The sequence below is a fragment of the Carcharodon carcharias genome, chromosome 8, assembly GCF_017639515.1.
Source record: "Carcharodon carcharias isolate sCarCar2 chromosome 8, sCarCar2.pri, whole genome shotgun sequence".
NCBI classification, from domain to species: domain Eukaryota; kingdom Metazoa; phylum Chordata; class Chondrichthyes; order Lamniformes; family Lamnidae; genus Carcharodon; species Carcharodon carcharias.
The window spans coordinates 149,876,365-149,897,916 of NC_054474.1; the positions used below are offsets into that span (position 1 = coordinate 149,876,365).

The 21,552-nt window shown below is 42.1% G+C and overlaps 1 protein-coding gene across 8 annotated transcripts in view; it reads right to left on the reverse strand.

Annotated features, from left to right (window-relative positions):
* Positions 1-21,257, reverse strand: part of miga2 (mitoguardin 2) — a 53,163-nt gene extending 31,906 nt beyond the window's left edge. For 6 of the 8 annotated variants that reach the window (XR_005943798.1, XR_005943797.1, XM_041193645.1 and 3 more), the window contains exons 1-5: positions 21,167-21,199; positions 14,052-14,157; positions 10,294-10,707; positions 1,588-1,777; positions 542-654 (exon numbers count right to left, since the gene is read on the reverse strand). Coding sequence is in view for 6 of the 8 variants with exons in the window: in XM_041193645.1 (XP_041049579.1) it covers positions 542-654; positions 1,588-1,777; positions 10,294-10,389 (399 nt within the window). In the remaining 2 variants the exon portion in view is untranslated. Of the gene's footprint in view, positions 1-541; positions 655-1,587; positions 1,778-10,293; positions 10,708-14,051; positions 14,158-21,157 lie in introns of all 8 variants that reach the window. The other 2 variants (XM_041193643.1, XM_041193644.1) reach the window with 2 other exon arrangements.
* Between the last annotated feature and the right edge of the window lie 295 nt (positions 21,258-21,552).

A 21,552-nucleotide genomic window follows, 5' to 3' on the forward strand; every position in this document is an offset into this window, starting at 1 on the left:
AATCTGTGCCCTCTAGTTCTTGATGTTCTCAAGTGGGAAGTTTCTCATTTATCCTGTCCATACCCCTCAGGATTTTGAATACGTCTATCAAGTCTCCTCTCGGCTTTCTTTTCTCCAAGGAAAACAGCCCCAACCTCTCCAATCGATCTTCATAACTATAGTTCTTTATCCCTGGAATCAGTCTTGTAAATCTCCTCCATGTTCTCTACAATGCTTTCAAATCCTTCAAGTATGGTGCCCAGAGCTGGACGCAGTACTCCAGATGAGGCCTAGTGTCTTATACAAGTTTAACATGACCTCCTTACTCTTGTGCTCAATCTCCCTATTAATAAAGCCTGATACTATATGCTTTATTAACTGCTCTCTCAACATGTTCTGTCATCTTCAATGACTTATGTACATATATACTAAGGTCCCCCTGTTCCAGCACCTTCCTTAGAGTTTCTCCCTTTATTTTATACTGTCTCTCCACATTCTTCCTACCAAAATGAATCACCTCACTTCTCTGCATTGAACTTCACCTGGTTTAGTTGCTCCTTACCGATGTTAGACTATGGGAAGAGCTGGATCGCCTGCTGAGCACACTGGAGGAGATTGCGCTAAGTGTATCGTTGCTTTTACTCCCTGGGCTCTGCACTCTTTTGGGTGGGGTTGCTATAAGGAAGAGGAGAGATGTCAGACACATTTGGTAATGGCTGTTTAGAGGATACAGGCCTTTCTCATAACAACACAGAAGGAATCACTTATTGTGTTTCTGCCAGTACTTCCTTTTTTAAATACTGGCATCCATGTCTCACACACTACCAGGAGAATAGGAAAACTCCCCTTGGGTTCTGCCAGGTTAACACAGGGAACTATGACGTGCTCAACTATGCAGCCAGCAGTGGTAAAGGCATAAGGTGGGGAGGGGAGTTGTGTTGGGGCAGGGGAGAGCTGTACACCTGCTGCATTTTAACAATAAAACCATTATGCTGAAAAGTTTGTAGCCTTAGTTGATCTCATCTCTCATTATCCTAAAGAATCAAGAAAGACAAAACAAATAACTCACACCAGGTCCAACTATGAAGTCAGTGACAGCCACTGTTTATATTTGTTGAAGGTGGCCATAGTAATTGGAAGTTGGAGGTTATAGACCCCCAATAAAGGGGGTCTTTTTGTTTGCCTCCACAGCACAGGTTTCACTATGTTAACTTTACAGGATTGCCTCTGGACATCAGAAGGAACACCGTGAAGTAAATGGGGCTTTGTCATACAGACCAGGAAGATGCCATAGGTTTGATAGTGATGTGCCACAGCATCCAGAGGATCCAGAACAGAAAACCCACCAGGTTTCCTGCTCCTGAGTGTCAATCAGTGACTCCTGCAGTGAAGTATATAAATGTGAACATTTGGGTGAGAACGAGATCAGGTCTCCACGGTAGAATACTTTGTTGACCCTCACTGTCTGGGATCAGCATGAAGAATAGTCCCTAGGACCTCCACAGCTGATACTGATGGCCACAGCAAAAGTCAGCCCATTCCAGAAAAAGCAGAGAACCTTTTTTTCAAATAAATAAATGCGTACAAATGGTGACATTGCTTCTTTACCTCTCTTTAAGGGTGGAAGTCTGCCCAGTGCAGGGAGCTGAGACTCTCTGCATTTCTCCGCATCTTGCTTTTTCCTCCGGCCTCTCCTCTTCAGCTGGTGTGCTGTGAGGGCCAAGGCCACTGTTCCCAAAGCTGTTGCAAAAAGCACCTTCTTCAGCCCCGGAGACAGCCTCAGTTGCGAGAAGATGGACTTCAGATGGTACCAAACAAAGAACATTTTAGAATTTGTCACAATATGTTAATCACATCACAGGAACAGGTCTTCTGGTCCAACTGGACAATATGTTTATGGTCCACATGAGCCTCTTCCCACCCTACCCCAACTCACCTTGTCAACATAACATTCCTTTCTCCTTCATGTATTTATCTAACTTCCCCTTAAACACAAATTACAAATTAACAGTAACTGGTAGATGAAACAAGCACCATCTCATCACTGCTATCCTGTTTAAAGCACACTAACCTGCTGATCCATCCAGCCTATGTGGATTGGAAATACACAACAGAAGGCAGAGGGTAACTAGACCTCCTGTGAGGACAGTGATAAAATCTACAGTCAAGTTTTATTTCAATTCAGTTCAGGGCAGACGCAGAGCAAGTAGGCACATTCAGCACCCTGCTAACACTTTAATCTACACTGCTTGTACACACAGATCAGGCAACCATTCCTGATAAGCTGCAGTCAGAGTCGAGAATGAACTGTTTTTGTTCTCCTAGAGACTTGGGTGGGAAATGCATTAACTGGCATTGCTTAGGGAAACTCTAAATGCACTGCCCCAAATCTGCGTTCAAGTAATTTTAAAATCGGGCCAACACAGCGTGCATCCATTTTCCTCAATGACCTTCTTCCAAGGTCAGTCAGGTTTCCCAATCATGGTCACTACACAGTGACCCTCGCTGAATGAAGACAGCATCAAGTTCAAACATGATGCCCTTGAGCCAACACTCACTGCCCAAGCTTGGAGCAAGATGAACAGATGTTGGCACCTGTGGAACTCAACTTGAGCCAATCACTTCAGGAGAGGTGGAATAGTGAGGCAGGAGAAAACACAAAGGGACTTCAGGGTTACCAGGTATTGACTCCCATGCAATTTCTGTGAGCCATACCTGGTATGTTGCTTTAAAGCAGCCCTCAAAACTTCATCTGCACAAGTCAAATATTTTCAAGTTACAACTCCAGAAGATGATCACATTTTAATGTCTGTCCAATAAAATTATGTCCACGTCGGTTTGAGCACCCAATACTGTGACAGGAATGACAGGAACCCATACAGATACATTTAGTAACACAAAGAAAGAACTTTCTTCTTTTTATTTTTTAGAAAGTTACATTTTAATTTCTTGCCTTGCTAATTTTCTCCCCTTTCCCTGAAAGCCCCTACCAGGGCACAATTTCACAGAATTTCTTTGCAATTCTAAAGCACCTTTTACACCCTCAGAACTTTACAACCCATTAAATTATTTTTGGAATGTAGTAAAAGCAACTAATTTATGCACAGCAAGCTCCCACAAACAGTAATTAAAAGCCCAGATAATCTCTTTTGGTGGCATTGAATGACGGGTACACTCAGGAAAACTCACTTGTTTTTCTTCAAATAGTGCCACTGTATCATTTATATTCACTTGAAAGGGCAAAACATGTTTCGGTTCAACGTCTCATCCAAAAGAGGCGCCTCTGATAGTGCAGCACTCCCTCCACACTGCAGCACTCCCTCCACACTGCAGTGGAAGTATCAGCCTGGATTATGGTTCTGAAGTGAGGCTTGGCCCATCACCTTCTGACTCAGAGGGAAAACAGCCGCCATTGAGCAATAGCTGACCCAAAGTATTACTTCCCCCTCTTCCACTAAAAGCACCAACGCCTGCTGGGGCACAGCTCCACCAGTACCAATAAACAAACATTTAGTGTATGCAAATGCATACAATATTCACCAAGATGGGAGTAAAAGGAGTGTTTCTGGGTCCATGATCCGAACTTCTCTGATATTTACACAGGATTATCCTGTATCAAACTGCAATGCATATTAAATTACAGCCAGTAGGGCTCTTCAGTGAGCCAGGTAAATATGAGGGATCCCTCCAGTGACTGAGACCAAATGCTGTAACATTTCAATCTACACCATGGATCTCACATTCCATCATTCCCAAACTGTCTCCCAAAAGTGGTGAGTCGTGCTTAAATTTTCAAAAGTGACAACTGCCTCAAGTGGCCACGTGGATCTGGGCACAGTTTCAGGAGGCTATATGACAGAGGGATAATCTATGTAAATATCCGGCTTTCAAAAGAATCCCAATTTTGAAATTTGCATCTTTAAAAAAATGTTTCTAAAAGTGAATAAAAGAAATTGATTTAGAGAAATAAGCCAAGCTTTTACTTCTTTTTTTTAACACCTTTAGTTCAATTCCTTTTGCAGTCTATACAGACACCACAAAAAAAAGTTAGGAATAGGAGTTCAGAAAATTAAAATCACAACATGCACAGTAAGAGTAGGTAAGCCAAGTGTTATTGATTTGTTTGAAATTGTTGATTTTATATAAATAAATTTGCAAGACTGAAAGTCATAGCAGAAAGAGTTGCAGAATTCAGAAACTTGGTTCTATTAGTCACTTTCAGTTTCTGTCCTAATTTGATAATAACCCAGTCCACCATCTATTCTCATCAGCAAACTCCAATCAATGGAAATATTTTAATATAAATTACAATGGTAAGGTGGCAGCATAAACAACTTAATTAGTTAACAAAAATAAAAATAAAAATAAAATGTTTACCTTGCTAATGCCTCAGCTAAGACAGTGAAGCCATAGAGAACAGGAGGATCCCAGGGTTGGGGGACTGGATGATGCAGCGGGTTAAGTAACTGACCGATCACCTCAGGAATCGGAAGCCAAATCCAGGCCAGACTGCTGAAATGCATGTTCTTTCTTCTTGTTTATGTGTGAAATTACTCTGAACAGTCCCAATCCAATTTCTATGTGGAAATCTTAATCAAGGCTGGTCAACATGGTGAACGGAATGGGGTACCTGGGATTGTTGCACATTGACAGGGCAGAGTTTAGGAACTTCAGAGTATGGATTGAATCTGGGAAAGCTTGATACTTGCAAGTACATTGTGATAACCTAGAATGCACTCTCTGAAGGGGCGGAGGAAGCAGGTTCGATAGTAACTTTAAAAAGAGAATTTGAGGAATATTTGAAAATGAAAAATTTACAGGGATGTGGGACAAATCGGACAACTTTTTCAAGAGCCAGCACAGATCAAATGGACTAAATGGCATCCTCCTGAATTAATGATATCAGAAATGAATAGTGTCCCATTTTCCAGAACTAGCAAATCACCCCAAGCACAAAAGAATAGATATTTAAGCAATCTCTACCATGTTGAGTCAGGACTCTTGACTGGAGGTGATAGTAGAGGCATTGCATTCAGCTGTAGAGAGAGGAAACTTGACCTGGAATCCCACTCTTGCTTGCTATAGAAGAGGTGGAAGTGTGCGTGTGATCAAACAGCTGCCAACACTCACTAAGCTCACAGGCTGCTGCTCGCACAGGAGACCAAAAACCAACTGGGAACTATGGAAACACACCCCATCAAGGAGCCAAAACCAGGAGGGAGAAAACAGGTGGTGAAAAACAAAAAACAAAGTAGCTTTAAAAAATTAAGATTGCAGATTAATATCCCACTGATGTGTGGAATGAACGATTGGACAGGTCAACAGATTTACCCTCAATCATTTGTTTCTGAAGTGAGGGGCTTTGAACTGAACAAACACCCATGGAGGGTGAGCAGGGAAAGAGAAAAGTGTGAACCTACACACTGACTGCAGCAACCAACTCCACACAGACTATTTTACACCACAGCCATTGCAAGGCACATTGTCCCACCCTAAGCTCTCGAAAGAACTTTCATTTAGATAGTATTTCTTCTGGCCTTGAGGCATCTACAAAAATACGTAATTGCCTCTGAAGTGTTTTAAGTGTAGTTGTGCTGTAATGTATAAAACATGACAGCAAATCTGCACATAGCAAGCTCCCAAAACAGCAAGATAATGATCAGATAAGTTATAATTTGGTGGATTTGACTGAGGGATAAACATTGGGACACAAGAGAGAACCTCTCTCTTGCTCTTAGGATCTTTTGTAGGGCAGATACAGCCTCCTTTTAGCTTCTTTTCTGAAAGACAGCACTACTGACAGTGCAGCACTCCCTTAGTACTGCACTAGAGTGGCAACCTAGATTATGCGGTTCAGCATCTGGAATGGGAATTGAATCCGCAACCCTCTGGCTCAGAGGTGAGATTGTTGCATCCAAGTCAGGGTGATATTTAGTCAACAGTAGAAGCACTGGGCAATCTAAGAAACAGCTGATGTAAGACATGAGTTTGTTCAGAAAAATATACCTCAATATATTTTAAGGTTTTATTTTTGGGACAAATATTGGAGAAAAGTACTTTGTCCTGGACTATACCTTTAAGCAGTCACAGAGCAGTTTCACTGCAGTGCAGCAGTGCTGAGTTTTAACAATAAGTGCCAGCAAAGAGGACATAAAAATCAATGAGTTTACTGAATTGCATCAAGAAAGAAGTCCAGAGGAGAGGAGGGCAATGTCAGACACAGTAGTCCAGTTGGGTGAGAATCTCATGGTTCCAGCAGTCAGCTAAATTGGTACTTGGGACCATCCTACTACCAAGAGACAGCGAACCCAGGGATACTAAACAATAACTAAGATTTTTTTTAAATAAGATAGTGAGATGAATGCTAAAGTTTCATGCTAATTGTAAATATATCCTAAGAACAATCATCTCTTCCCCCAGCCCCCCATATTCAAAACTAAAAATTCAAAGAACCACAGAGGCAATCAATTCTAGCTAATTTAAGATACTGACGTGTTCCAGGGACAAGAATGAGGAAGGTAACAATCACTCCAGTCGGTCTTTAATTTTACTTTGCGAAATATGCGCCAAAATACTGCCATTCTGCAAATGGAGTTGAAAAGCAATCCAAGCCTGGGGCAGTGGATCACCACTAGAGCCCAAGGACATCACACAGTGGTGAGAATGTGGAACTCACTACCACAATGAGTGAGTGAGGCAAACAGCATTGATACATTTAAGGGGAAGCTGGATAAGTACATGAAGGAGATAAGGAATAGAAGGATAAGTTGATATGGATAGAAGGATAAGTTGATATCACGAGATAGAGTCAGAGTTATAGAGGTCTACAGCACTGAAAAAGGCCCTTTTTCATCGAGTCTGCACTGGTCAAACAAGTACCTAACTATTCTAATCCCATTTTCCAGCACTAGGCCCATAGCCTTGTATGCCATGACATCGCAAGTGCACATCCAAATACTTAAATGTTATGAGGGTTTCTGCCTCTACCACCCTTTCAGGCAGTGAGTTTCAGATTCCCACCATCCTCTGGTGAAAAAATTCTTCCTCTCATCCCCTTTAAACCTCCTGCCCCTTACCATACATCTATGACCCCTGGTTATTGATCCCTCCACCAAGGGGAAAAATTCCTTCCTGTCTACCTTATCTATGCCCCTCAATTTTATACACCTCAATCATGTCCCCCCTCAATCTCCTCTGCTCCAAGGAAAATAACCCCAGTCTATCCAATCTCTCTTCATAACTAAAACTCTCCAGCCAGGCAACAACCTGGTAAATCTCCTCTGCACTCTCTCTAATGCAATCACATCTTTCCCCTTTAATGCAGATTCCAGAACTGCATGCAATACTCTAGCTGTGGCCTAACCAGCGTTTTATACAGTTCCAGCATAACCTCCCTGCTCTTATATTCTATGCCTCAGCTAATAAAGGCAAGTATCCCATATGCCTTCTTAACCACCTTATCTACCTGTCCCATTACCTTAAGGGACCAGTGGACGTTCACACCAAGGTCCCACTGATCCTCGGTGCTTCCCAGGGTCCTACCATTCATCATGTATTCCCGTGCCTTTTATGTCCTGCTCACATTTATCCGGATTAAATTCCACTTGCCACTGATCAGCCCATCTGACCAGCCTATGTCCTCCTGTAATCTAAGGCTCCTCATTATTTACCACCCACCAATTTTTGCATCATCTGCAAACTTACCGATCAACCCTCCTACATTCAAGTCTAAATTTTTTATATATACCACGAACAGCAAGGGACCCAACACCGATCCCTGTGGAACCACTGGACACAGCCATCCAGTCACAAAAACACTCCTCAGCCTTCACTCTCTGCTTCCTGCCACTCAGCCAATTCTGGATCCAATTTGCCAAATTGCCTTGGATCCCATGGGCTTTTACCTTCATTATCAGTTTCCCATGCGGGACCTTATCAAAAGACTTACTGAAGTCCAAGTAGACTACGTCAAATGCATTGCTCTCATCTGCACACTTGGTCACCTCTTTGAAAAATTCAGTCAAATTGGTCAGACATGACCTCCCCTTAACAAAACCATGCTGACTGTCAGTGATTAATCCCTGCCTCTCCAAGTGTAAATTAATTCTGTCCCTCAGAATTGCTTCCAATAGTTTCCCCACCACTGAGATTAGACTGACTGGCCTGTAGTCCCCTGGTTTATCCCTTCCTCCCTTCTTGCATAACAGTACCAGATTGGCTGTCCTCCAGTCCTCTGGCACCTCTTCTGTGGCCAGAGAGGTATTGAAAATTATTGCCAGCATCACTGCTATCTCCTCCCTTGCCTCACTCAACAGCCTGGGATAAGTTTCATCCGGGTCTGGAGATTTATCTACTTTTAAGCTTGCCAGGCAATTTAGAACCTCCTCCCTTTCTATGCTAATTTCTTTAATTGTATCACAGTCTTTCTGCCTGATTTCCGTACCCACACTGTCCCGCTTACTTGTGAACACCGACACAAAGTATTCATTTAGAACCCTACCTACATCTTCTGGCTCCATACACAAATTGCCACTATAGTCCTTAATGGACCCTACTCTTTCCCTAGTTATTCTCTTACTCTTAATGTACATGTAAAATAACTTTGGATTTTCCTTTATTTTACCTGCCAATGTTTTTTCATGCCCCCTTTTTGTTCTCCTAATTTCCTTTTTAAGTCCCCCCCTACATATTCTATACTCCTCTAGGGCTTCTGCTGTTTTGAGCCCTCAGTATCTGCCATAAGCCCCCCCTTTTCTCTTTATCCACCTGTATATCCCTCGACATCCAGGGTTCCCTGAATTTGTTGGTCCCATCCTTTTATCTTTACCTGAATATGTTGGCCCTCTACTCTCCCTATTTGCTTCTTGAATGAGTCCCACTGCTCTGATGCAGATTTACCTAAAAGTAGCTGCTCCCAGTCCACTCTGGCCAAATCACATCTGATTTTATTAAAAGCGGCTTTCCCCCAACTCTGATTTCTGACCCAAGCTTGTCCTTTTCCATAACAGCCTTGAATCTAACAGAGTTACGATCACTATCTGCAAAATGTTCCCCCACTGATACCTCTACCACTTGCTGGCTTCAATCCTTAAAATTAAGTCCAGGACTGCCCCTTCTCATAGGGCCTTCCACGCACCGGCTTAAAAAGCTCTCCTGGATGCATTTTTAGAATTCCGCTCCCTCTAAACCTATCACACTATGACTAACCCAGTTAATGTTGGTGATGAAGTGAAGAGAGTGGGATGAAACACGTGTGGAGCAGAAAGACCAACAGAATTCACAGAAACAGAAACAGGCTATGTAATAATCAGCCCAGGCTGAAGGTACAAAAGGTTCCTCTCTGTTAGTTACATGGGCCACATATGGAATTAGGCTGGACAGTCTAGGACCTACAAAACAAAAAAATCTTGGCACAACTTATTTCAGAGGGAAAGGCCATAGGGTGATTGATGCATAAAGCTTAACAACTCGAATGTAAGTGTTATTCTGAGATTGGGGCTGAGGCTATCTCTCCTCGACCTTGTGATGCGCGACACAGGAAAAGGTATTTCATTCTCCATCATTCGCATCTTTCATCCTAACAAGTAATCCCTCTTACCTAACCTTATCTAAGAAAGGATATACTTGCCATAGAGGGATTACAGCAAAGGTTCACCAGACTGATTTCTGGGATGGCAGGATTGTTGTATGAGGAGAGATTGAGCTTGTATTCACTTGAGTTTAGAAGAATGAGGGGATCTCATTGAAATGTGTAAAATTCTGACAGGGATGGACAAACTGGATGCAGGAAGAAGAAAATAGGTAGATTTCCAGACTCTAAAGGTGTCAAGTGATATGGGGAGAGAGCAGGAGTATAGGTTGAGCTTGAGACAGAGGATCAGCCATGATCATATTCAATGGCAGAGCAGACTCGAAGGGCCAAATGACCTACTCCTCCTTCTATTTTCTTCGTTTCTATGTTAAATAATTCCCCCTCATTGGGTCAAACTCTGCCTGATCTATGACTACACTTAGAATTCTACCACTCCAGCTCAAAGGCTAATTCTTTACAGGTGTGTTGATGAGGAGGATGAGGATGATAGGATAACAGGCTCATAAAACTTAGTTTTTAAAAAAATGCAACTTCAAGGTCATTTAATAGTCAAAAAGGTAAAATTACTTGGCGTACCTACTTCGAAAACCATGTACAATACAGGAGTTAACCAATGAGGACAAGTGGTCATGCAGAACCAGGACTTCTGCCACCATCCGTCTCTCTCCCCCAAAAAATATTTGAGGTGAAAATGGAACCCACCCCATTGGTTGTCGACATACCTGCCCAAACGTAGAGTACAGGAATACTGGAATCTCAGCCACAGTCATCGCCAAGGCTTGGATAATAGATGCCCCATCTGTTCTCCTCAACGACATAGTGCACTAAGGTCAATTGCTGCTGTACATCCACAAGGCAAGTATCTGTTCTCCGAGGTTTTTGTGTAGTCAGTTGGCAAAGGTCAGAGGGGGTTGGGAGGGATGTTTCAGTCACTTCTCAGTGCATTTTGAAATTCAGCATCGAGGCTCTTCCCGAAAAGGGTAGGGTGTGATTGGTGGGGGCAGGGGGCGGGTAAAGGCAGAAGCCACAGTCCCGACAAATGTTGCCCGGCCTTGCTCTGCTGCTTTCTTCCAGTTACTGTGAGGTTCCGATCAAAGCTGCTGCCCTAGCCTCAGTGCTCTAAACACTTGCTCCTTCTAGATTAATAAAAAGCCATGATTAAAAACAAGGTGACACAGTGAGCAACAAAAAAAAACACAATGCCACAAAGATATGAAGCTTTGGGTGTCTGACTCCTTGCTCGGCATAAACCCCACACTCCTCTGTAAGGATTAAAAGGGTGGGGGGCCGGGGGTGGCGGTCAAGAAAAGAGATGCTGACTCACTCAGGACCACAGAGTGTAATTTCTTCCTTTCTCTCGCTTCCCTCCCCTCAAGAGGCGCATCAACAGAAATCACAGAGCAGCTTTCTAATCCTCCCAGCAAGAGAAGGTAGGCATTGAGGGCAGCAGGAAAGAAGGAAGAAAAACGTCTTCAAAAAGAAAGTGAACTAACAATACAATAATCCCAACAGTGCATTTTACCAGACTTGGCTGACCATGCCTGCAATTCTCCACTTATCCACTAGGAATCATCATCATTAACAGCACAGGAGACCACTCAGCTCATTACATCTGCATTGGCTTTGTTAGAACATCCAAAACTAACTCCAAAACTGCCCCACAATGCTGCATCTTCTTCTGTTTCAAATATTATCCTATCTTTTCCTTAACAGATGCAAATGCCTCTCCTCGACACTCTCTCTTAAAAACTTATAACCTCTCGTCACTGACTGGCCAATCAGAGCAAGCTGCCCTTTCTTATTCATCCCACCAAAACCAGCATAGTTTTCATACCTTCTGTACTGGAAATAGCTCCCCCAGTCTCTCAAGTCTCTCTTCAGTTTCCCAATCTGGCATCATATTAATAAATCTATCTTATATACTCTCCATGATTTTATTGTCCCTCCTTTTATGAAGATTACACACTACACTAACTACTGTAAGACATCCTGTTCTTATATACATGTATATGAAGGTTTAGGATTTGGTTTCATCACATATGATCAAGGTTTTGTTTTAATTATAAATACAATAGCTTGTAGACTTTTACTTTTCCAGAAATAATAAATTGTTCATTCCCAGAATGTTTCAGGGCAAGGATTACACTTAGCAGGGAAAAAAAACTGTCAGCAAGGAGAGCTCTTTGTTAGCAAGAAATACTTAATAAAAGTCAATGGTCTCTCAGATTGAACGGGAGCCTGCATCACAAACAAAACAATAATCAACAAATTAGTTATGAAACTCCTACCACACCATAACAAATCAAAGGCTACCAGGAAAGATGCAAGTGATTAGAGCCCTATAAAGATTTTAAGCTTTCCTTCTCAATTTATAGAGATAAGATTGAAAAAATTGATGAGGGTTTTGGCTTAACCCAGTGCAAAAATGGATAATTTGTTTATTTCTCTGCATGACTATTGCTTAAGACATTAAGTGTGTCAAGACAAATTGAACTCAAAGATTATTTACAAACCAAAAAATTGGAGTCAAGTCTAAGAACCTAACCCAATGTTTTGTACAAATTTATTATGGCCTCTCCCCTAACTGATGTTGACCTTTTTAGATGGTTTTATAAACCTGCACTTACACTTTCAGAGGATTTGAATCTTGAGTCCCCTCTTTTCATCCACATCCTTCAGTGTCTTTCCATTGAGTATTGTTCTCAGAAAATGAGGCAGCCTCAAACCAAATTCACGTAAGACTCTTACAGCAAGCAGAGATTGAGAGCCAGGTTTGGATGAAACCCAAGAGAGGTGATTTCAAAATTCAGTGGAATATTGAGCACAGCAGATGGGGAAAGCTCAGGCAAACCATGAATGCGCTAACGTCCTAAACCTAAATTCTCCAGAAAATAAAGTAGCACCCAACACAAAATGGCTATACTTAAATAGGAGTACTGCCCAAACAGGAATGATGCAGGAACGTACTTCAGTTATTATTGCAGCCTCCCAAAGCATTTTCAGTTTTCAACCCAGCACCTAGCCAAGCAGCTGCAGGCCCATCAGCGAGTCATTCCAAACCACACATCAACATTAATCTTGACCAAAGTGGCATACATCAATCGATTTTATTTATATAGCACCCTTAACAAAGTAAAATGTCTCAAGGTGCTAAAAAACAAAAATTGACAACGAGCCATGCAAGGAGATATTAGGATGGGTGACCAAAAGCTTAGTCAAAGACAGAGTGCATGAGCAATATTTGCAGGTGGAGTTTCAGGGCTTAGGGTCTAGGCAGCTGAAGGCATAGTCACTAATGGTGGAGCAAAGGGGATCGGTGTTGTGCGAGAGGCCAGAACTGGAGGAACAAAGAGATCTCAGAGAGTTATAGAGAGTTATAGGGCTGGAGGAGGGTAAGAGAAGGGGTGGGGGGTTATTTGAGATGGATTTGAAAACAAGGATGATAATTTTGATTGTGCCAGCAGTAAAGGAGGCCATGTATGATTAAAAAAAATTCAGTCCCAAACCTGGGACAGGATGTTGCACTAGCATTGCTCCAACACTTCCACAGAAGGTGCAAGTAACAGCTTTACTTGACCTATATCACTTGCCAATATTTCTACACAGTCGCATGTTTCTCACTTGACACTAGACCCATGCACAGCTCACAAACAGCAGTTTTAATATATGAAAGAATAGGCTGTTTCCACACAAACCCCACCATCCAAAGAAAAACAAATCTTCCAGCAATTAGCCACAAGAACACAAGAAATAGGAGCAGGAGTAAAGCACACGGCCTGTCAAGCCTGCTCCACCATTCAATACAATCATGGCTGGTCTTGGGCTTCAACTCAGTTTTCCTGCCCACTCCCCATATCTCTTAATTCCCTGAGACACCAAAAACCTATCTATCCCAGCCTGAAATATATTCAAAAATGTTGCAGGATACAGGCATCGTTGACAGTGCCAGCATTTCTTACCCATACCAAGTTGCCCTGAGAAGCTGGTGGTTGGTGCTCTACTTGAAACACTGGTAGCAGTTTGATACAATTGTTTGCTAGATTACTTCAGAGAGCAGTTAAAAGCCAATATTGGTGTGGGACTGGAGTCACAAGGTGGTCAGACCAGATCAGGGCAGCAGGTTTCCTTCCCAAAAGGACATCACTGAATCAGCTGGATTTTTACAACTATCTGACAGCATTTTTACTGATGCCAAACTGAATTCAAAAATGGCCATGGTGGGGTTTGGAATCCCCATTTTCTCTATTACTACAACACTTACATACCAATGCCTCAACTGAGATCAGGTAACAGCACAGATTAAGGATGGGATCTGCAATTCTCTTGTTTTGTTAGATCTCAGTCTCATACCACGTGTAGTCAGAACCATTTAGGGGTGTAGGGGCAGCATTGCTCCAGTTAATTACGGTAGGTTAGTGTGAATAATTTGTTACTTAAACAATGAGTAGAGGTGATTGAAAAACATTTAAAAGACAGGTACCTTGGACACGGAGTGAGGCACACTTCCCACTATCTCATCAGACATCCTCAGCCCCAAAGTTGGGGGGGATTCAGGATATGTTTTGGTACAGAACAAACCTTAAATGCTGTTAAGAAAAAGAAACACAAGTTATCAAGGAGAATTGTTGCAACCTCTAGCATTTATATTCAGGAGCAAGGAATAAATATTAAAGGAAAGAGCAGCGGATACAGGGAAAAGCTCAGAAAAACTGCTATTTCTACCCAGTGCATAATTTAGCCAAACTAAAAAGCTTTAACTTTTTCTTGTACTTTGTTCAGGGGATGTGGGCATCGCTAACAAGGCTAGCATTTATTGCTGATCCCAACTGCCCTCAGAAATTGAACTCTTGCAGTCAATGTGGTTTGGTACTGTTAGATAGGGAATTCCAGGATTTTGACACAGCAATGCTGTAGGAACAGCGATACATTTTCAGGTCAGGATGGTGCATAACTTGGAGGGGAACTTGAAGGTGGTGGTGTTCCCGAGACTACTGTCCTTGTCCTTCTAGGTGGTAGAGGTTGGAGTGTTTCAAAAGTACTGTCGAAGACATTTCCAGTGAAAGTGCCAACCGACCGGAGTGATTATGATGTCACTAAAGAAGTACAATGTTATAACTAAAATTTGTAATTATATAGCATCTTTAACAGACAAAAGTGGCTCTGGGCAACCCACAGGAACATAGCCACAGAATGCAGGATGCCAAACTAGAGAAGGAAATATCAGAAGAGGTGATTGTTTAAAGAGGTGGCTTTTAAGGATGGTTTAGGGAGGGAATTCAAAATCTTGGGGCCTGCACGGCCACCAATCATGGAGTTTCCTGCTTAATCTAAACTAAAACAAGGAAAATACACAAAATGACAACCCACTCACCCTGATAACTTCTTTAAAAAATAAGATGCCAGCTTTAAATAAAAAGTTAAAACACAAAGATGAAAATTTAATTGCTAAGTAAATGAAGCAAACCAGCTCGAGTTACACAGTTTGCAACCAGCCAGTAGGGTCACCTTGCTGTAATTCAACGCAGCAGCTCAAATAACATGCTGAAAAATGAGAAGCAAATGCCAGCCGATCCCTGCCCTCTGATGCTGCCTGAATTATAGTGCAAAGGAGAAAGTCAACTACCTGTAATAGATAACAGCTCTGCCTCGAGCTCGCAAAGTGGCACATATCACCTTACAGGTGATTTTGTTCCCTGCCTCCAGAGACAGAACATCCCCAGCAGCAACCAGACATGGCTGCTCTATGGGCCACCAATTTGCTGCTGCCCAAAACCTCTCTCTCTCTCCCCCTTTTCAACCAAGTTTCTCATCACCCCTCATAGGAACACCTGCAGCTCAGAGGTTTCTATCTGGATACAGTCCAGTGAAGAACAATGAGACATTATTCTATATTTAAAAAAGGTGCTTATACATAGAATGTTTACAGCACAGGAGACCATTCAGCCCATTGTGCTCATGCCCATTGTCTGCAAGGGCAACTCAGGTAGACCCACACCCCTGCCTTTTTCCCATAGCCCTGCAAATCTTTGCCCTTCAGGTAATTATCCAATTCCCTTTGGAAAACCATGGTTGAACCTGCCTCCACTACACCCTCAGGCAGTGCATTCCAGATCCTAACTACCTGCATTTATAAAACTTTTTTATGCTGCAAGTCATTGCCGTTTCATGCAGAGGGATGTCACAGCATGGAATGCTTTGTTACAGGGAGTAGATAAAGATGCCAAGTCTTCTTTTAAAGGAAAACTGGATAAATACATGAAGAAAGATACAGCGCTACAGGGAAAAAAAGAGCAGGGCAGATTGCTGTAGCAAAAAGTCAGCAGAGGCATAAACAGACTGGCCCGATCTTGTGCTGCAAACAGCTGATGTTACTACTGCATCTTCCCTGCCTAAACTTGTAAATGAGATTTAAAGGATAACTGGCTAAAGCACCATCCTATAGACTGCAGGAGGAAATAAAGAGGCAGCTTGTGGCTGTAGTGTCAACCTAGATTCATTTTCCTCCAAAGAGAATGGTAAGTATACTGAATACAGAACTAAACAACCGTGAACGGTTAAATATACAAAAAGTCCAGAAGGCATTCTGAAAGCAAAAGTGTCAAACAATTCATCAATTGAGTCAGGAAGGAATTAGACACCAGTTACCCAAGAACCGATGGCATGTGATAACACCTCACACTAATTTTTTTTCTTAGGGAGAGAATTATAAGGAACCAAGCTACTGACTGTTGATGCACTAAACAATAGCTGGGAGTGTTCTACATGCCAGGAAGAAACTCAAGAGATTTAAATATTGCTATAAATAGCAAAAAAAAATCCAAGCTTGAGAAGTTCAGAGTCAGATGATCCCCAAGTGTGTTCATCCATTGAACACAGCCATTTTTTTCCACAGATGCATATTACATTACCAAGATGCTACACTCCTGTATGTCGTATACAGTAAATCTGCTATTCAATATAAGACTGGCATATATACGCTGCAGTCTTGCTGTAAGAAACATGTCAGGCAAGCCCAATATATTCATTATAACAAATCGTTCACTGCACTAAATTACTTCACCTCTTACACTGGAGTTACACCTCACTGATGAAGCTTCTAGTCATGTGTCTCAGTGTCAAATTTTGTCTCATGTTCCTGTGAAGCGCCATGGGAAATACAGTAAATACAAATGTAAGTTGTTATGGCAACAGTGACTGCAATTCAAAAGCATGTGTTCAAAAAGGGGTGGAAGGATAAAGCCAGCGACCACAGACCAATCAGTTTAATTTCAGTGGTAGGGAAGCTTCTGGAAGCTATAGTCAAGGACAAAATCAACTATCACTCATACAGAGCAGGGTAATTAAGGAAAGCCAGCAAGGACTCATTAAGGGAAAATCATGTTTAACTAACTTGAAGTTTTTTTGAGGAAGTAACAGAGAAGGTTGATAAAGGGCAATGCTGTTGAGGCGGTGTTTATGGATTTTCAAAAGGCATTTTATACAGTGCCACACAATAGACTTGTGAGCAAAATTCTAGCTCATGGAATAAAAGAGAGAATAGGCACTTGGATAAGAAATTGGCTCAGTGATAGGAAACAAAGAGTAGTGGTTAATGGTTGCTTTTCAGATTGGAGGAGGGTTTGTAGTGGAGTTCCCCAAAGGTCAGTGTTGGGATCCTTGCGCTTCCTGATATATATTAATGACCTAGACTGTGGCGTGCAGGGCATGATTTCAAAATTTGCAGATGATATGAAGGTTGAAAATGTTGTCAACTGTGATGAGGATAGTCTTGAACTTCAAAAGGACATTGACATGTTGGTGGAGTGGGCAGACAAGTGACACATGAAGTTCAATGCAGGGAAGTGTGAAGAGATTCATTTTGGCAGGAAGAATATGGATATAAAGTATAAAATAAAGGGAGAAACTCTAAAGGAGGTGCAGGAACATAGGGACATTGGTGTATATGCACATAAATCATTGAAGATTGCAGGGCATGTTGAGAGAGCAGTTAATAAAGCATATTGTTCCTTAGGCTTTATTAATAGGGGCATTGAGTACAAGGATAAGGAGGTCAATTTGAACTTCTATAAGACACTAGTTTGGCCTCATCTGGAGTACTGCAACCAGTTCTGGGCACCATACTGGAGGAAGGATGTGAAGGCATTGGAGACAGTACAGAGGAGATTCACAAGACTGATTCCAGGGTTGAAGAACTGTAGCTATGAGGATAGATTGGAGAGATTGGGACTGTTTTCCTTGGAGAAAAGAAGGTTCATGGAGATATTCAAGATCCTGAGGGGAATGGACAGGGTAAATAGTGAGATAAACTGTTCCTACTCAAGAGAGCATCAAGAACTAGAGGGCACAGATTCAAAATAATTGGCAGAAAGGAGTAATATAAGGAAAAATGTTTTCCACAGAAGGTGGTTGGAGTCTGGAATGAACTTCCTGAGAGGGTGGAGGAAGCAGGTTCGATCGGGGGCACTGGATTGCTATCTGAAAAGAACGAATGTGCAAGGATAAGGCAGGGCGTGGGACTAGGTAGAATGCTCTTTCAGAGAGGCGGTGCAGACTCAGTGGGCTGAATGGCCTCCTTCTGCACTGCAAAGATTCTGTGATTTAATTGGCTGCAAATGTTTTGTGATGTCCTGAGGTCATGAAAGGCAAACTTTCCTTTTTACTTGCCATTATGCTGTGGCTGGATGCTGCCATTATCTCAGGTACTGTCAATAATTACAGTACTCTTGTATAAACAGGCTGACTCGGCTGTAATGACGATGCTGGCACTAGAAGCAGCTTCATGGTTCAAGCAAAGCACTGAATTTGAGCCACGCACTGTACTTGCTGACAAGACATGCACTGCTCTGGCCAAACATGCATCTCACCTTAAACATGTCCACGGCATCATTAATCAGCTATCACATTTTAAACAAGCGTCTGTTAGTTAACCAAGCTAATTAGCTCAAAACCTCCAACTGTTGTAAGTAAACCTGGTTCCACAACCAGCAACCTCTAAATAACCAATCAAATTGCTCAGATAGTCACTAGTGAATCCAATAAGGAGTAGGAGAAATTTGTTTACCCAGAAGGTGCTAAAAACATGGAACCCAGTACCACATGGACTAGTTGAGATGAATAGCATAGATGTATTTAAGGCAAAGCTCATTAAACACAAGGGAAAAAGGAATAGAAGGACATGCTGAAAAGGTAAAATGGGAGGAGGTTTGTGTGGAGCATATTTGAAGAAGAGGAGTGGAGCTCTCCACAGTGTCCTGGGCAATATTTATTCCTCAACAAATATCACAAAAACAGGTTATCTGGTCACTACCTCCTCACTGTTTGTGGGATCTTACTGTGTACAAACTGTCTGCCATGTTTCCCTACATTAGAACATTGACTACACCTCTAAAGTATTCCGTTGGCTGTTACCAGACCTTGGAATGGGGCTGTGAAAGGCGCTATAGAAATGCAAATTATTTTTCTCCTCAAATCAAGTTTCTACTGTGTATGGGCCTGCAGATCAAATGGTCCCAATCCATCTTTAATTTACAGGCACACTCTGTGGGATGCAGTAAACTGCCTGCGTCTGCCACTCTGCTAAAGGTGGGCCTGAAGAACACTGTTGGGACTACAAAGATGGAGCTTTTTACCCCATCTAATCCATGAACAAAGAGACCAGGAGCTTTAAACATATAGAATACTCAAAAGTGTAAATACACATGGATAAAGCCATAAGAAGGCTGATAGTATTGTGTGTTTACAAAAAAAGGCATAGAGAAGTACAGTTTAAATAAAAATGACCAGCTTGTACAAAAATTTGGTACGCCAGTGTTAAAATAATGCACGCAATTTTGGATCCTTGATTATAGAAAGGCAATTAAAGCCATAGAGAGAGGATAATACAGACTCATTATAGTTAGGAGGAAGAACTGGAGATATTGAGATTGTTTCTACCAGAGTAGAGATTGCTAGAACAGGGTTAAAAGAGATTGCCCAATAGTAGGACAAATTCTGAAGAAGTGAATTAGGAAAGACTACTTTATTTGGTTGAGAAGTCTGTGATGAAAGTTCATGAGAATGAGGAGAGCAATTCAGGAAAATTTCTTTACATGGCAAGTGGCTGAGGCACAGATCATGGAATCTTTTAAGAAAGACTCTGGACAAATATTTGATGCAGAGAAAAATACAAGTTTAGGGGGAAGAGAGAGGAGGCAGTGGGGTTAATTCAGGATTGTAGTAACAAAGAGTCAGCATAGACATAATGGACTATAATTGTGCTGCAGCTCTAAGCTTTACCTGTTGATTGTTTCGTTAGGCAGAATAAAGGATGTTCAATTCCATCCTCTTTTGTTCAGTGGTAACACTCTTACCTCTGAGCCAAAGTGTTATGGGTTCAAGTCTCACTCCAGGGATTTGAGCACCTAATCCCGAATGACGTGGCACTGAGGAAGTGCTATCTCGTCAGAGGTACTGAGACATTGAACCAAGGTCTGAACAAGTGAGCATAAAGGATCTCACAACTTGGTCCAACATTTCTCCTTGAATCAAACAGCAACAGTTGTTGATTTGCTGTTTCAGCAATATTACTACATGCAAAAAATATCAGTGACATACACGTCCAAAACAGATCAATAGCAGCTAAGTAGTTTAGGACAGCCCTGAGGGATTGAAAGGCACTAAAAATGCTCCTGTGCTATAAATACTATGCAGTACATAAATAAATGTTCTTTCTTTCTCATAAGATCACCATACTACACCTGACCTGAGAATGATCAATGCTGATAATGAGAAGGTGTTCTATTTCTTGGCACTGACATCCCTCACATACCAGCAGATAAAATATCCAAGAGATACTGCTGACAGAGAAATAGATCCAGATTCAAAGAATTACATGGAGTTTTACAGGAGGAAACAGGCCATTCAGCCCCACAGGTCTAAGTTGATGTTTATGCTCCAGAGAAAACTCCTCCCACTCCTCTAACAAATCCTTGTCAGTATATCCCTCTATTTCTTTCTCCCTCACATGCTTATCTAGCTTCCCCTTAAATGTATCTATACTATTCACCTGAACCACTCCGTGATACCAAGTTCCATGTCTTCACCGCTAAATCACACACAATCTGGATTTCGAGTGGCTGATCTCGGCCAGGTTGCCAGTCACAAGGTGATGGTGTTGCTCAGCAATCGAGGGCAGGGGGCAGAGGCATAGCACAGAGCAGGGAAGGGGGACAAGAAAATTGGAGTACACCGCTCAACAAACACACCAGTTGGTCAACCACCCCGCAAAGCCTCTCAGGAGCAACCAACCAATCGATGGCACGTGAAGGTAACCACCATTTTACCGTCCCTCTTACAATGTAATGTAGGTCTCACACTGAGCTCCCATACAACTACAAGTAAGAAAGATTTAATTCTGATTATAGCTGTGGTTTGTAATTTAATACTTAAATTACTGAGCTTCTGCCCACCCCTCTTCTTGTAACCATGGAGTGAGAGAACCAAAAGGTAAATTAACCTCACATTTACTACTTCTTCTACAAAAAATATTTATTTTATCGTCAATGTGGATTATTTTCGTTGTTAATCTATTAACAATATCTATTGTACCTCACTCACCAACCAGAGCAGCAATCCGTCTTTGCTCTTCATCACCTCAAAGGACAACTGCTCCCAACACACTACAACCTAACCTTCTCACCGGAAGTCCATTCCTTGACTGACAACCCCATTCACCAATAAAATGTCCGGGGCTCTTCTGGCCCTGACGTCACTAAACCAATTAGTGTGGTCCAGAGGCGGGGACTGCGCCTCAGCAGGTTTGGTTGAGAACGCAGCCATGGGCCCGGTTCGCCGGACGTCACGGGTTTAAGGCGGAACAAGATCATTCATTGGTCAGTGAGAAGCTGATTGGCAGCTCATAAACCAATCATCACATGAGAGTTCTGACGCTCTGGGTGAAATTCATTGAATATTTTACATACATACCTGAGGCTGGTTAGATT